The 18191-nt window shown below is 44.1% G+C and overlaps 1 protein-coding gene across 1 annotated transcript in view; it reads right to left on the reverse strand.

The window, feature by feature from the left end:
• The window catches only part of ulk4 (unc-51 like kinase 4), a 176672-nt gene that overhangs the window by 111590 nt on the left and 46891 nt on the right, over positions 1–18191 (reverse strand). The window contains exon 18 of the mRNA XM_056286926.1: positions 16946–17029. Coding sequence (XP_056142901.1) covers positions 16946–17029 — 84 coding nt within the window. The remainder of the gene's footprint in view (positions 1–16945; positions 17030–18191) is intronic.

An 18191-nucleotide genomic window follows, 5' to 3' on the forward strand; every position in this document is an offset into this window, starting at 1 on the left:
ATGGTCTGTTCCAGCCTGCTCCGGGCCATACGGGCCAGCTCACTAATGAACCCACGGGGGAGCACCCGCTGTTTGTGTGTTAATAGACTGTAGACCCGTCAGGAACTACAGAGAGAGAGGGAGAGAGAAAAAGAGTAAGAGATCATTACAAGTGACGGGAAACAAGCGCTAGCTCATCTAAGTTTTTCCATTATGACACAGAGAGAGAGAGAGAGAGAGAGAGAGAGAGAGAGAGAGAGAGAGAGAGAGGGAGGGAGGGAGGGGTGTTGCTCTCATTACGTCTCCCAGTGAAAGAAATGGGCTCATTCAAGATGAGCTCTCATTAGACTATTCTCTGTGTACTACTGAAACCTCATCTCTGAAAAGTGTCATGGGTGTGTGATCTGGGTGTTCGGGGCTTGCCCGTCCCCATCCCGATTGGTGTTTCGGTTCACCTGCACCCGTTTGCTTGAGTGACCCTGATTGCCCAGCTTCACTCCCCTATTCCCCTTTCTCCGATTGGCTGTGCGGTTCCTGCCCTGCCCTGCGCACCTGCGCCCAATCTCCCTGATTGGCTCCCCTATGTATATGTCCCCCCTGGTTGCCCACGCTCTAAGTCGGATCGTCTCACAGAGGCACTCGGAGACTGTCGGTCACCGAATGCGCCGCGGCCTGTTGCGAGCTTTCCCTGCCGTCTGTAAGTTCTTGTTTAATAAAACCTTGTTCTAGCCCAGTTTGTCTCTGCTGTCTGCACTTGGGTCCTCTTCCTGCTCCCAGCGTGACAAAAAGTCAACTTTTTAGGAAATGAGGAGAAACCGGTTAATTTTTCCACCATTGTTACCCAATGTATGTTTTTATGTTTGACAATCCATGGGACACTAATGCTTTGATTCAAGGTCATCTCAGATTTTCAACACAGAATGCAATGTCAGCTGTCAAAATACAGAAAAAAACTGACTGGAGAAATCAGGTTCTGGACTGATGATCATCGTCCATGGGCAGAGTTAATTTCCCAATACTGCCATAGAAATCCTCCTCTGTGAAATGTTTTTCGGTGCGCTGTGACTAAGCCTAAACAAACTTGACTCTGCCTAACAGACCAGACTTGGAAAAACAGTTGCTGGGAACAAACGTTTTAAGGCTTAGTCCAGAAACGGAGGTTATATCAAGAGTTGAGGATAGAGTCAAGACTGACCCAGTACCGACTCACTCTGGATTAAAGACACATTGTGACTTGCATATCAAATAACTGAAGACATAACCATGTAAAACAGCAAGACGTCTACTTTGATGTGCAGAAATAGACTGGAAGTTGTGCGTACACAGCGCAGCTGTAGTGAGTTTGTTTGCGTGTGGCTCCTGTCCAGGCTAAACAAATCGGGTTTTTCTGATGACTTTGCCCAACATGCTCCGACTAAGCTGCCCAGTGGGGAGGGTGCATGCCATGCACTTGAAATATGATCCCCCTTCCTCGTCGTTCCTGACAACACTTAACTATAAATTAACCAGAGACTGAACTCCCATGAAAATAATCTTTAAAAAAAAAATTTATTTCATGAGACCACATCTTTTCTGAAAACCATTAATTAAATGAAAATGTTACACCAACATGCCCTGCCATGTATCTGCCTCTACTTTAACAACCATATTGAACAGGATCACCTTCCTTATTTATCAGGTTTTACCAGAATCCAGTGGATCTAAATGGAAAATGTCCTTTGTTTCATAACTCAAGGTGGACGTATGATTTACTCAGATTGGGACCCAGGCTCAAAGAGGTGGAGAGCCTCTGCTTCAGAAGTGAAAGATTCAAAGGCTGTAGGGATATGTGAAGTTCAAAGGCTCTCTAAGTGTAGATTAGTAGATTAAATTTATATCCAAACATGCTCACACCTGGCTTCTAAGGCTCGACTAAAGGCACACGCACTTCAAAGCCAAAAGCCACTTGACTCAACATTTATGTGTGTGTGTGATGGGGTTCCCCCCCATAATTAAAGTGCTTTAGAAGTCAGTGCACCTGGTTTTGAATGAGCCCCTATGGCAATAACACAGATGCCATCTATCAGCTTTACAAGACATTGGCACTAATACAGACAGACAGAGATAGGGAGACGGACAGAGATGCAGACAAAAGACAAAGGTGTCTGAGAAAGACATAGATTCTCCGATAAGTAGATGGACATAAAGGCAGAGACGGGTGAAGAGAAGAGGAAAAGGTTGAGAGGTTGACAGACTCACAAGAAGGAAGACAGACCAAGCAAGAAATGTGAAGAAAAAAGAGAGACTGATGAACACATACACACCACCACAAGCACACAGGACAGCAGAAGACAGGTAGCAATGCAGACACAAACGCTGGTAGACAGATACAAAGAGACAGACAAGTGAACTGAAGTGGACAGTCTGACAGACAGGCAAACACATATAGACAAATTAGACAGGCAGTCAGTCAAGGTAGACAAGCACAGGGAGAGAACAATATTGGTAAGCAAACAGACAGGTAATGCAGACCACAAACAAGTGTGGGGAGACATACAGAGTAACTTAAAATGGAAAAGTAGAGAGACACAGACTACACACAGGCAGAGGCACACTGCAAATATATAATTCCTGACAAGCCATTTCAAGCTGCTGCAGGTTACTTTAACACCATTTTGTCATATTTTGTGAAATTCCCATTATACACTGATGAGCCAAAATGTCTCTTTTTTTTGGACCCCAACCTGAGCATAAATGTCTTTATACATCCTCAGTAAGCCAGGTAAGAAAATTAAAGAAAGTTGAATCAGTTCATCTGGACACAAAGTTGAGTGAGAGGAAAAATTTCATCACTCCTCTAAGTGACCTCTTCAGTCTCAACTGACTGCAGGTATCCCCACCCTTATAAGCAATACAGTGACATAACGGTCGAAAACAACGATCAGTTTCATATGCAAATTGCCGTGACCATTAACTAGAGTTTCAATAGCAACGTGTACTATTCACAGAGGACTTGGGAATTGTTGCAATCACAGCATTATCTACTACTATAATCATTGCTCCCATTAAGAGTCACCACAGCGGATCATCCATTTCCATCTCTTCCTGTCCTCTGCATCTTCCTTTGTCACACCAGCCACCTGCATGTGTCCTCCATCACATCCATAAACCACCTCTTTGGCCTTCCTCTTTTCCTCTTCCCTGGCAGCTCCACATTCAGCATTCTTCTCCCAATATACCCAATATCTCTCCTCTGCACATGTCCAAACCATCTCAATCTTGCCTCTCTTGCTTTGTCTCCAAACCATCCAACCTGAGCAGTCCCCCTCTAATATACTTGTTCCTAATCCTGTCCTCATTCGTCACTCCCAATGAAAATCTTGGCATCTTCAACTCTGCCACCTCCAGCTCCGCCTCCGGTCTTTTCATCAGTACCATGGTCTCCAAACCTTAAAACAACTGGTCTCACTACCATCTTGTAAACCTTCCCTTTAACTCTTGCTGGTACCAGTAGCAGCTGACCAGTACAGGGGGCTGGGGCGCAGCCCCCTTCAAATATCAAGAGATGGAAATCTACTTAAACGTGTTAAATATAATTTAGTTGTATAATGCAAATAATTATGAAATAAAAGTGTTTTTCATTCTGTGAAAGTGTTTTTCAGTCTGTCAGCAGCCCTTAAATATTGGTTCCAAATGGTATTTGGTTGATTTCTGTCTGAATACATATACTTTCTGGGTGAGGGGTGCCGACCAAACGATACCTTATGTAAGCCCTCAAACTTCTGGTGAGCAAGTGACCTGAGGCTGCTGTCTAATTGGTTTCTTCAGAGTTTCTGTGCCCCTGACACTCCCACTTTTATTGGCAGTGAATTGGTATTTTAATGTTTTTGGATCTAATGTGATTGGACAATTCTCGTGGCTGTCAATCATGTTCACACCTACCAAGACACCTCATCTCGACTGTCAATCATCCACTGTCTATGAACCCTGATAATATATTGTCCTTCTTAATAACTCAATGACTGCGTGGACATTAAAGCAACTGTCAGGTGTTCTGCACCAAGGTAAATTGCGCCCCCCTAAAATATTTATCACCATCCGCCACTGGCTGGTACCCTTCTGTTGCAAATCACTCCTGACACTCTTCTCCACCCACTCCACCCTGTCTGCACTCTCTTCTTCACCTCTCTTCTGCACTCCCCATTACTTTGGACAGTTGACCCCAAGTATTTAAACTCATATGCCTTCGTCACCTCTACTCCTTGCATCCTCACCATTCCACTGTCCTCCCTCTCATTCTTGCATATGTATTCCATCTTGCTCCACTGACTTTCATTCCTCTTCTCTCCAGTGCATACCTCCACCTCTCCAGGCTCTCCTCCACCTGCACCCTACTCTCGCTACAGATCACAATGTCATCCGCGAACATCATAGTCCACGGAGACTCCTGCCTGATCTCGTCCGTCAACCTGTCCATCACCACCGCAAACAAGAAAGGGCTCAGAGCTGATCGTTGATGTAATCCCACCTCCACCTCGAACCCATCTGTCATTCCAACCGCGCACCTCACCACTGTCACCCTGCCCTCACACATATCCTGGACCACTCCTACATACTTCTCTGCCACTCCTGACTTCCTCATACAATACCACACTGACTCTCTCGGCACCTCCTTCTGACCTTCTCTATACTTCTCCATCAATATTCTCAAAGCAAACATTGCATCTGCAGTGCTCTTTTGTGGCATGAAACCATACTGCTGCTCGCTAATCGTTACCTCTCCTCTTAAACCTAGCTTCCACTACTCTTTCCCATATCTTCATGCTGTGGCTGATAAACTTTATACCTCTGTGGTTACTACAGCTCTGCACATCACGTTTACTCTTGAAAATCAGTACCAGTATGCTTCTTCTCCACCCCTCAGGCAACCTCTCACTTTCCAAGATTGTGTTAAACAATCTAGTTAACAACTCCACCGCCATCTCTCCCAAACACCTCCACAGGCAATCACAGCATTGTAAAATGGCAAATACCACAGATTATACCCAGGGGAAATTACACCTAGTCTGTATGGTTTACCTAAAATTAGGGATGTAATGGTTACCGGTTTAATGATTAACCGCGGTAAAATTTCCGACGGTTAATTATCATTAAAACGGGGTCCTCCCTATAGTCCCCGGGTCCTATAGTCCCCGGGTCCTATGTTCCCCGCTTTGTATGAGACCGGGGAATATCGGACCTTTTTGTATACAGAGGGCCCTATATTCCCCACTTTTCCCCAAAAGGGCCCTATGTTCCCCGTTTTGTATGTGCAGGGGAACATAGGACCTTTCTTTATAAAAAGGGTCCTATGTTCCCCAGATGCCCTAGGGGAACATAGGACCCTTTTTATAAAGAAAGGTCCTATGTTCCCCGGTCAGCAGGTTTGACGCTGTTTGGCGCAAAAAGTGCATTTTCAATAATGCATTATTTAGGGCAGATTATTAAGAAGACAATGAATCATACGATTTCTATTTTTATATCACAAAAACGAATTCACAAAGTCCAGGTTGGCTAAAGTATGTGGAAACTTTCGACACTAAACCAATTTCAACTTATTAGGCTATAGCCTATATTTGGGCGCATAACCCACCCCGGTAGTTCTCTGATATTTATGCATGAAATGTGTCACTTATCGAGGAAAATGCGCCTCGCCGAGTAGGTGAGCTGGCTCGTCTGTGTCTGAATGTAATATAGTAAGCCTGTGCTCCTTGGGCAATTGTACCCGGGCATAGCTCAGTCGGTAGAGCTCTCGCCTATGGATCGCAAGGTCGTGAGTTCGATCCCGGGTGCCGCCAACTCAGCGTATGAATAGCACATTGTGCGAGAAGTGCTGGGAGCTGAGGATAGGTGTTGTGTTCCGTCCTCAGCAGTCCATCTCCCAGAGGTCTAGCGCATTGTACCAGGGATAGACTCCTGCGTAAGCTGGCTGATACCGACAATAGGCCAATTCTGACCCACTTCTTCTATGTTCCCTAGAAAGCCGTCGCTCCCATCATAACCACACCAGCTTATTGGGAAAAGCATCTGACAGATATTAGATAGAAACCATCTGCTCAGTAAGGCCCTTTAAGCATCATAATTGTAATGATAATAATAATAACATAATAATAATAATGATAATAGCCTAATAATAATGATGATGATAATAATAATAACAATATAGCCTTACATTAGAAATGCTAAAAATTGGATAATTGAAATATTTATAATTATAAAGTAGGCTAATATAGCATGGTAATAACAATAAAATCATAACAATATCTGCCTGGTCTCTTAAGATTCTAAGATGCTGTATGCTACAGAAATAACGGGACATAGGCCTAGGCTAATGAATACGCCTTTTTGACAAAATATGAATGAAAGGCTAATCAACAACGCTAAAGCTGAATCACAAAACACATATTGCTCGAAAAATAATTTATAAATAGCCAAAGGCACACATGATTTCGAGTTTGGAAATATTTAAAACTTGTCGTGGATGTGTGGTCATCTGCACGCAAGTTTCCTGGCGTTCTCAACCACATGATCAAAGTTCACCAATGTCTAAACCGCCCGCCAACTTGCAACAGTTTGCAAAAATCGGTTGTTATCGGTGATAACTCGTGGACTCACTGTCATGTGCTTACTAGCCTACAAGAAGACAAACAATGGCGATAGTTATGGATGGTGATCGAGGCGGCAAAGTGTTGGTACATGAGAACTTCAGATATCAGAAGCACCGCACCAATCAAGACACCATTAGATGGAGGTGCTGGAGGTGGAACTGTAGAGTGCCACTGATCACAAATAGATTTGAAGTGGAGGACGTGGATGCTAACATTATTGTGCACGATGTTGGGGAACACGTGCATCCCGCTGACGGAGAAATGGTGCACCGTGCAGAATTCCGACAGGGGGTGATTGCAGAAGTTGCGAGGGAGCCAACAGCCCCAATCAGAAGGATCTATAATGCGCAAAGGGTCCTGCAGCGTCGGCAACGTCAAATCCAGGGTTTTAGCCCCTCTTTGTTGAGTAGCCTAATGGACTAGGACTACTCATTTTGCTTTTTTGAAGAAGAAAAAAGCCTTAACGTTAGGCTAGTTAGGCCTTGGAGATTTTTGTTTTAGACCATGCCTTTTCTGGGGGGCTTCTGCCATAGACCAACCCTTTTTCAGCCAGGCTTTTACTAGAAGCATTTTGTTATTAATAGCCTATTATCAGTGTTACTATTGATAGTATTATGCCTGTAATTGTTATTTGTTATCAGGCCTCTTTTATAATTAGGCTATTATTATTATTATTATTATCATTATTATTATTAGGCTGTTGTTATTATTATTTATTATTATTGATATTATTACTATTATTATTATTAAAGAAGAACATCAAAGGATGTAAGGTAGCACTCATCAAATGAAAAAAAAAAGACACAATTCTCTATTTTACCATTTCATTGTTTGGCATCAGTCATTAACTTGGCCGGGTGGTCTTCTTCAGAAACCTTAATGACTGATGCCAAACAATAAAATGGTGAAATAGAGGACTGCCTCTGTTATTTTATTACCATTTGGTGAGTGTTACCTTACATCCTTTGATGTTCGTCTTTGATTCATGTTTTTGGTTTCGCACCTCCACAAGCCTTTAGTTTTTTGAGAAGCACATATTATTATTATTAGGCAAGTAGCCTATTGTGTAAGGTAGGCGGCCCCCGTTGATGGATACTTTGTGCTGGTCCTAAATTCCAAGTCCTGGTCTAAGTTCTCTGCCTAAAAAGTTCATCATTAAAGTCTTTTTGAATGAAAGTCTGCCAAGTGATTTGATATGGAAAACGATCTGCAAAGTAACAAGAAAGTGGCTGAAGTGTCCAGTGCTGTGCAAATTGGACTTTGAGCGAAGGTGGAAATGGCTAGGTTATACTGGTAGGCAGGCCTACTGCAAGACAAACTTGCGTTGATTGCCGACTGTCCATGCTTAGCCGGAGAGCCAACTAACTAGGCCTACTGCAGTAAATATTGGTAAGAAATAACAATAAAGCAAATTAGTCTCCTCTAGGCCGAATTTGGATACGCACTCAAGGTGGCCTGCGATATACAACAGCCAACAATGGTAATACGGCCTAATTTAATCAGCGGAGGAATAGATTGTCGTAGCCTACAACTCAGCCATGACCCCAGTTTTTATTATTTTGGACCCGTTAAGGAAATAATTTGCAAAAAGGGTCCTAAGTTCCCCGGTTTGTTCCTCGATTGGCAATAGCGGGGAATATGGGACCCTTTATTTGGAAAAAGGTCCTATGTTCCCCTGGAAACAGCGGGGAATATAGAACCCTTTTTTTTCGAAAGGGTCCTATAGGACCCGGGGACTATAGGCACGGCCCCATTAAAACTGTGTTTGATTACCGCGCTTTGAAAACCTCACGGTAAATACTGTCCAGCATAGTCTCTCAGACGCAGGCCAGCAGGCAACATGGGTTTGTTTTGCCTCAATGAAACATGGAAGGCACAGGCAGTGACGGCGCTCGGGAGATTTTTTCGCCTACTAAGAGGACTAAGTCTGAAGTGTGGTGGTATTTTGGTTTTTGTAAGAGTGCTGAGGGAAAACTGATTGAAGATGGTTACCCTGTCTGCAGGACATGCAGAAAGAAAATCGCTGCGAAAGGGGGCAACTCCTCTAATCTTATGAGTCATCTCCGTGACCACCATCCACAACTTTACAGCGAATGCAAGGTAAGTTAACTTTTAGCTGAATGCCTGATGTGGGGACTTCGGAATGGGGGAAAATGTCCTGGTTTGTATGTCTAACTTGCTAATAGCTTGTCAATAATGTAAACTTGAGCTTTCATGTTACCAAACGTTATTCTTTGTGAGGGCCGACGGTCCGTCCCACTGGCTAAAGTTAGCTGCTCGTGCCACTGGCTAAAGTTAGCTACTCGTGCGTAGTACGTTCTTAAGGAAAAGCAAGGAAAAAACCTCCACATGACTCCGGTGTAAAAAGATAACAAAACGAACATTTATTCCGGTTCCACAGCGAAATCTTCATACAGGAGTAATCAAATAATAATTTCCTAAACTATAACTAAGGCTGGCTATTACTGCCACGTTATTACTACGGCTACGGTAAGAAAACTGTATAGCTTCTGTCTCCAAAATCACCGCCGACTCAACACTCACAAATCTAGACGCTTCCTGGTTCACGTACACAGGAATTTGCGATCTTCTTAAAGTGATAGTAGCCCTAATGTTCAACATGAGCACTGAGCTAAATAAAACTGTTTCATATGCGTATCTATACCAAAACAGCATTCCTAATGCAGATTATATCCAAAGCTTGTTAAAATGTGAAGAAATGTCTTTTTGGTTGCTGTTTTCTTATTCGCAATGTGCAAAAGTGCAGTTACCTCTCATGGCCACATGGTGACATCTTTAATGCACATTTGTATGGTTTTTTTCATGTTTACATAAGGAATGTTATTGTTTTATTTATTTTTATTACTTTAATGTTTATGCAAACAAAAAGTGCATAGTGCTGCTAATTTTATTTGTGGTTTTCAAAATAAAACTTGGTGAAATGATTTCCGTGTGTGTATCAGTACTTTTTGAACATTTTCAGCACATTTTAACAATACCGCGATAATACTGATAACCGTGATAATTTTGGTCGCTATAATCACGATATGAAATTTTCATACCGTTACATCTCTACCTAAAATACATAAACAGGATGTGCCATTACGGCCTATTGTTTGTATGATTAACTCAGTGACCTGTAACGTCTCTAAGTTTCTGGCATCTATTCTTAACCTGTTGGTAGGAAGTAATTAACAAACATCACATTCAGTACACTGTGGATTTTGTGGATAAGGTGAGGGACATCATTATGGAGGGGGATGAAACAATGGTCTCTTGTGACGTTAAGTCTCTCTTCACATGCAGTCCTGCTGATGAAGCAGTGGAGGTAGTCCGTATGAAATTCCAAAACAACTCCACCCTTAGCAATAGGACCCCCCTTAACACTGACCAAGTGTGTCTGCCCCTGAAGCTGTGTCTTCATCCACGTACTTCACATACAGGGGGCAGTATTATGGGCAGAAGCACGGGTGTGCTATAGGTTCCCCAGTCTCACCTATAGTGGCCAACTTGTATATGGAGGAAGTGGAAAACAGGGATCTGACATCCTATCCAGGGACACAACCAAGCCATTGGTTCAGATTTGTGGACGGGACGACACCTGGGTTAAAATTAAATCTCAGGACATATCACATTTCACCGACCACATTAACTCTGTGGACAACCACATCAAATTCACCAGGGAGGATGTGAAAAATGGCAGGTTAGCCTTCTTAGATTGAAATTGCAATTGTCGATGGGGGACATTTGACTGTTGACATTTACCGTAAACCAACAGATACTGATCAGTACTTAAGGTTTGACTCTCATCATCCACTGGAGCACAAACTAGGAGTCATCAGCATGCTGTACCACCGAGCTGACAATGTCCCCACCAACACAGCGGCCAGGGAAGAGGAGAAATCCCACATTAAACAGGCCCTGGTTAAGTGTGGTTATCCTAACTGGGCGTTTGTCAAAGCCAGGAAGACGCCCAAACAGTGCAACAACCGATCGAAGAGAGGAGAAGGACAACAGCTGCCTAAGTGTAAACCAGTGGTGATTCCGTATGTGGTGGGACTGTCGGAAAAGTTGAGATGCGTATTTTCCAAACACTGTGTCTCAATTGCTTTCAAACCCCAAAACACGCTGTGCCAGAAATAGGTCCAACCCACGGATCGGGTACCCTGGCACAAACAGAGCAACATAGTGTACGCTGTTAAGTGCTGAGATGATTGCCGTGAATTGTACATCGGGGAAACCAAACAGATGCTGGCCAGGAGGATGGCACAAAATAGAAGAGCTAAAGGGTTCAGGCCGGGACTCTGCAGTCTGCACCCAGGAGGAAACAGGTTAAAGCATGTAAGAAATAAGCCAAACTACTTAATCATATCGGCAGATTTTTTTTTCTTTGTTATCTGGAGAAAAACAAAGATCTTCTCGCTCAAAACAAGAATAAAGGAGGTGTTTTGACAGTTTCTGTAGTGCATACATATAGTGCAGGGCAGACAGACGGGGCTTCGTGGCTTTCATATCTGTCCCTGTTTCTTTTTTCTTATATAAGGTGGCAGTCTCTTAACTTTAGACAAGAGACCTTTTCCCAAAACTGCTTACTGTAACTACACAAGCACTAATGAAAACACTGGTGAATACACTGCCCTACCAGCTGTCCTACTAGCTGTCCTACTAGCTGCCCTGCTAGTTGTCCTACTAGCTGTTCTACTAGCTGCCCTACTAGCTGCCCTGCTAGCTGTCCTACTAGCTGCCCTGCTAGTTGTCCTACTAGCTGCTCTACTAGCTGTCCTACTAGCTGCCCTGCCAGCTGTCCTACTAGCTGTCCTACTAGCTGCCCTGCTAGTTGTCCTACTAGCTGCTCTACTAGCTGTCCTACTAGCTGTCCTACTAGCTGTGCTAACTCATAAATCCTGTTTACCCCCGTAACCCATTCTTCACATTGCTTCCATCTGGTCTCAGGTACAGGTCCCTTACCTGGATACGGCCTGTCTTAAAAAGAGTTTTGTTCCTTCTGCCACTGAAGTTCTAAACTCACTGAACCTCTTAACTCTTGTGTTGTTGTATTGTTGTCTCCATGTCCTCTGTGTGTGTCATGTGGGATGTATAGCATGTGTACATGTATTTACTGTATATGAGGCTCTGCACAAAAGGTGAAAACAAATATCCTCTTGTGAGGACAATAAAGTATCTATCTATCTATCTAAACTTGTGGGCATATTTATGTGTCTGTCGTTGTGAGTGTGTTTGCTGTGGTCAGCTTTTGTTAAAAACACCAAGGGTAAGACCTGAGACCACCAAAGAGAGTCCCTCTCTGTTCTCCTCTCCCCTGTGAAAGATTATGATAAAACTTTAATAGGCTCACCACTGCTTGTGCTGGTGTGTGTGTGTGTGTGTGTGTGTGTGTGTGTGTGTGTGTGTGTGTGTGTGTGTGTGTGTGTGTGTGTGTGTGTGTGTGTGTGTTAAAGAGAGAGAGGAGGCGAGAGAGACAGAAACTCAGAGAGAGTGTGTATAACAGAGACGCTGTCCGAACAGTGTAACAGAGGTCGGCGCCAGAGGGCAGAAACCCCATACACACGCGAGTGCGACTGCACGCGCACATGCGCATATACACAAACACACCCCACGCACGCACGCACGCATGCATGCACACACACACGCACATACACACAAAAGCTCATCTTTCATCATTGGCAGCAGCAACACTATCTTGTTCAAGCTCATAAATAATTTCCTGCAGCTCGAGTCTGGCCTGGAAACCCGCCTCTCACTCCCCGCCATCGTCTACCCTTCAAGTACAACTCGCTCTCCCTCTCCCTCTCCATCTCTCACCCTCTCTGGCATCTCCTACCCTTCTCCGTTCAACTCACACTCTTTTACTCTGTCCCTTTCTTCCTGTCTCTCAGTCCCTTCCATATACATCCTCTCTTCCCACGGCAACTACCTCCCTCCCTCTATTTCCCTGCCACCCTCCCTCTTCCTTTCAGCATTTGAAAGGTGGGGGTAGGGGGATAGGGGTGCGGTGGGGTGGGGGTGGGGTCTAGCGCATGCATTTTGGGAGTGAGAGGCTCACAGAAGTGCCAACAAAACTTTACCCGGACCGCGTTGAGACAGTGTCCTGGTGCTGAAATCAGACCACTGTAGCACACTACGTCAACGCTACAGCGAGCGCCTCCCCGTTTGCCTTCCGCGCCCACATGTAATACCACACCCACCGTGTTTAACACCTCACAGTAGCCCCCAGACACGGCACAACACAGGCACAGTGCACGACGAGCAAGCATGTGGCACTCCGCTGTGAGACTTACAACCTCGCCTCGGCTGCCATTGTTGAGAATCATATCTACAATACGTTCATCACAGCTGTGGTTTTCTGGAGGTTTCTGTACAGCTGTGGACATCTGACTACTTGGATCTGAACTGTAATTGTGAGTTAGGGCTACACAAACAAACTTGATTTTTTAAAAACACACAAAAAAACTACATCTAATTCACTTGAGCTTCCCCCACTCGAGTTGGTGTTTGGCCCACTGTCGTTTCCAGGCCTTCACTTCCTGTGACACTGTCCCACCATGATGAAGACCATCCTGGCGAGAGCAGTGGCCTCGCATTGCTAATGTTCAACGCATTGTGCGACTGGCTGGGGAAAATATTTCACTTGATGACTTGGCAACCGCTGCTACTACACTGCAGGTCTCACATGGACCCCAACACACCCATTCAGCAGTGTTTCTTGTCCAAACCCCAATTCCAATGAAGTTGGGACGTTGTGTAAAATGTGAATAAAAACAGAACACAATGATTTGCAAATCCTTTTCGACCTGTATTCAATTGAATACACTACAAAGACAAGATATTTAATATTCATACTGATAAACTTTATTGTTTTTTGCAAATATTCACTCATTTTGAATTTGATGCCTGCAACACGTTCCAAAGAAGCTGGGACAGGGGCAACAAAAGACTGGGAAAGTTGAGAAATGCTCAAAAAACACCTGTTTGGAACATTCCACAGGTGAACAGGTTAAGTGGAAACAGGTGAGTGTCATGATTGGGTATAAAAGGAGCATCCCTTTGTGAACAACTGCGTGAGCAAATAGTCCAACAGTTTAAGAACAACGTTTTTCAATGTACAATTGCAAGGAATTTAGGGATTTCATCATCTACACTCCATTATATCATCAAAAGATTCAGAGAATCCGGAGAAATCTCTTCACATAAACGGCAAGGCCGAAAACCAACATTGAATGCCCATGACCGTCGACCCCTCAGGCGGCACTGCATTAAAAACCGACATCATTCTGTAAAGGATATTACCACGTGGGCTCAGGAACACTTGGGAAAACCATCATCAGTTAACACAGTTCGTCGCTACATCTACAAGTGCAGGTTAAAACTCTACCATGCAAAGCGAAAGCCAAATATCAACAACACCCAGAAACACCGCTGGCTTCTCTGGGCCCGAGCTCATCTGAGATGGACTGACGCGAAGTGGAAAAGTGTGGTGTGGTCTGACGAGTCCACATTTCACATTGTTTTTGGAAATCATGGACGTCGTGTCCTCCGGGCTAAAGAGGAAACGGACCATCCAGATTGTTATCAGCGCAAAGTTCAAAAGCCAGCATCTGTGATGGTATGGGGGTGTGTTAGTGCCCATGGCATCATGGGTAACTTGCACATCTGTGAAGGCACCATTAATGCTGAAAGGTACATACAGGTTTTGGAGCAACATGTGCTGCCATCCAAGCGACGTCTTTTTCAGGGACGTCCCTGCTTATTTCAGCAAGACAACGCCAAGCCACATTCTGCACGTGTTACAACAGCGTGGCTTCATAGTAAAAGAGTGTGGGTACTAGACTGGCCTGCCTGCAGTCCAGACCTGTCTCCCATTGGAAATGTGTGGCACATTATGAAGCACAAAATACGACAACGGAGACCCCGGACTGTTGAGCAACTGAAGTCGTACATCAAGCAAGAATGGGAAAGAATTCCACCTACAAAGCTTCAAGTAGTGTCCTCAGTTCCCAAACGCTTATTGAGTGTTGTTAAAAGGAAAGGTGATGTAACACAGTGGTAAACATGCCCCTGTCCCAGCTTCTTTGGAACGTGTTGCAGGCATCAAATTCAAAATGAGCGAATATTTGCAAAAAAAAACAAAACAATCAAGTTTATCAGTTTGAACAGTAAATATCTTGTCTTTGTAGTGTATTCAATTGAATATAAGTCGAAAAGGATTTGCAAATCATTGTATTCCGTTTTTATTTACGTTTTACACAACGTCCCAACTTCATTGGAATTGGGGTTTGTAATACACCAACAAACCTCATGCTTGCTTTTTTCTTTTACACTAAGGTCAGTCGATACCCACTGAAAATGTATATCTTTAAAAATGTTGTTGTCAATCTGCCAGTAAATAGTATTTTACCTTAAATTTTTAAATACAAAGTTTTGGAAATACGTAGTACTCTTCCTGACCCCAGAATGAAAATATGACACTGACAGCCTTGTAAAATAGTAAATATACCTGTGTAAAATCAGCCATGTGAGGAGAACAGAGAAGGAGAAGGAGAAGGAGGAGGAGAAGAAGGAGAAGGGGGAGAAGGAGAAGGGGGAGAAGGAGAAGGAGGAGAAGGAGAAGGAAAATGAGAAGAAGGAGAAGGAGAAAGAGGGCAGTTGGATGTGAGGATGAGTTTCTGGTCCTTGAGGCTGTGCATAGTGTCATGTTTTTCTGTGTGTGGTGTGTGTGTGTGTGTGTGTGTGTGCACGCACGTGCACGTGCGTATGTGTGCAAGTGTCAGTCAGTGCACCCTCACAGCTCAATAATGATAAATAAGTCAACCCTCCTCTCTCCCCCTCTCAAGCCCTCTCTCTGCTACTGTCACACACACACACACACACACACACACACACACACACACACACACACACACACACACACACACACACACACACACACACACACACACACACCTCCTCCCTCCAGCCATCCTCCCCAACCCTCCTCCAGTCCCCCTCATCCCTTCCTTCAACCTCACCCACACCCACTTTTCCTGTAACACCCCCCACCACCACCCACCCACCCCACCCACTACACTCCCGGCGGTAATGAAGCAACAGTAGGTGCCAACTGACAACTCTACACACCCGAGTTTCATTTTTATTCATCCAGTAGTGACGGTCCAGCAGTCGAAACACTGCTACAAATGGTAGAAAGAAGTGGCCTCTATCATCTTTCAGTAAACCTCCCTATCTATTTACCCATCTGTTCGTCATCTACCCAGTGTTTTTGTCTTTCAGCATCATTGCGTCACTACACTGAGAAACCTACCACCACTCAGAAAACACAACACTGAAATGTGTTGTAATCAAGCACATCCTGCCTCCAAGACACAAATAAGAACAAAAAAAAAAGTTTGCTAAGCACGATTCCAGTAATTCTTGAAATAACAATTTTGCAGCCAAAACTCAAATATACAGAGGGACTGAATACAAGGGAAGAAAAAGCAGCAAACCCCAAACCGCTCACCCCAAAATACTGCTTCTGCAGAGAACGAGAAACATCAGCACATGTCACCGTTTGGTTCATTACACTAGTATGAAAGAAAGCAGAGTTAAAAACTAAAAGTGGAGCGGCTTAATCTCAGCTCTTCGGTACCAAGCAGCCAAAACTACATCACACTGATACTTGTAAACACATCTGGAGCCAGCGCCATACAACTGTACACATCCGGGACTTTGTATTGGGTGTGACCAAATGACCATTTCTAAAAGTAAACCAATAAATAAATATATATATAGATAAATAAATATTAATTCCTTAACAATATCCTTGGTTGTGGAGGACCGTGATCAAATTCAATATATGATCCTTTTTTTGTGAAAGAAAGAAAGAGTACCAACACTAGTGCCTCTGTCCCTGCTCTGTCAGTGTGTACTGTGTGTGTGTCTGCAGGGCCCTAATTGCTGCTGAGGTCAGACTGCTGAGCAGTACAGGGCTGTGTTTGATGCGGGCAGGTGTGTGTGTGTGTGTGTGTGTGTGTGTGTGTGTGTGTGTGTGTGTGTGTGTGCTTGCGTGCATGTATATGCCTGTGTGACTGCTCTGTGTGCCCTTGACTTGCAGCTGGCAAACAACGCTTTAGGCCCCTACCGCTCCCTCATCATTACTGCTCACTGGGATCCCCTGCCACGCACGCGCACGCACGCACGCACACACACACACACACACACACACACCCAGTGTGAGAGAGAGAGTGAGAGGCACAGACTTAGTCACAGATACAGATACAGAGGCAGACACAAAAACAGACACACACAGACATACACAGACACAGATACGCAGAGACACTCACCCCTTCCCGGAGGCTCCTCATTAAGCCGGTGTAGGCGGCAGCAGGAGCGAACCGCAGTCCCTCTGGGGAACCTCTCTTCTCCTCCTGATAGAGATGCAGAGAGAGAGAGAGAGAGAGAGAGAGACGGGGGGGGGCAAAGTGGGAGACAGACACAGAGAGAGGGGGGGAAGGGGGGCATAAGTAAGGGTTAGTAGTAAAGGAGAGGGAGGAGGAGAGAGAGCAAGAGGGGGTAGGAAGGAGTGAGGGGAGAAGACATGACATCTTGATTACTGAGCCTGGACCAGAAGGTGCATTTGTCACTTATTTTGAGTCTTTCAACTTTTGCACTGCACTGCAATTTGTCGTACATAATTTTTTCCCCCTTTGTGGTGTATCTTTCTTCAAACATCACATTTTTGTATTTACTCTGTAACACGTCTCCTGTCTGTGCACTGCTGCAGGTGTGTGAATGTGTTTCTCCAGCACCACCTCTAACCACTGATTTGTTGCTTGTATATGTATAAATTATATATATAGAGAGAGAGAGAGAGAGAGAGAGAGAGAGAGAGAGAGAGAGAGAGAGAGAGAGAGAGAGAGAGAGAGAGAGAGAGAGAGAGAGACAGAGAGACAGAGAGAGAGAGACAGGGCTAAATGGGGAAAAAAATCAATGGGGTACATACTCTGGCCTCCACAACCCTGACTCACCCATGAAAACCAACAGCTTCTTTACTCAGTAGTACACATCAGTGTTTCCCCAAGAGAAATCTGGCCTTCGTAAGGTAGAAGGGGACCTCTTAAACACGTGACTCACAGTACTTCCACTGAAACCAGTTCCAAGTCTTCTGGAAAATTACTTACTAACACTGGCTGCATAGAGGACCCCCTTATTGTTATAGGCACATAGTGTACATTACACCCATTTCTTTGTGTGGACATCTAACATATATCACACCCTCCCTTTGGAGCACTTTTCCTTCGCGTCTAAGTTACCAAGATCCCAAATAGGACACGCTTAATGTTTTTGCAGGTAAACACTGGTGGTTGAACCAACTCTACTTGTTGACTGTCTTCTTGAAATAAACAATTAAGCATGACTTTAATGATAATAATGAGGATAATATAATAATACATAATAAGGATAATACAATAATATATAATGAGGATAATACAATAATACATAATGAGGAAATACAATAATTGAGGATAATACAATAACACATAATGAGGATGAATACAAACATCTAAATGATGGTTTTGCAAGTATGTG

Source organism: Lampris incognitus, chromosome 9, assembly GCF_029633865.1.
Source record: "Lampris incognitus isolate fLamInc1 chromosome 9, fLamInc1.hap2, whole genome shotgun sequence".
Taxonomy (NCBI): Eukaryota; Metazoa; Chordata; class Actinopteri; order Lampriformes; family Lampridae; genus Lampris; species Lampris incognitus.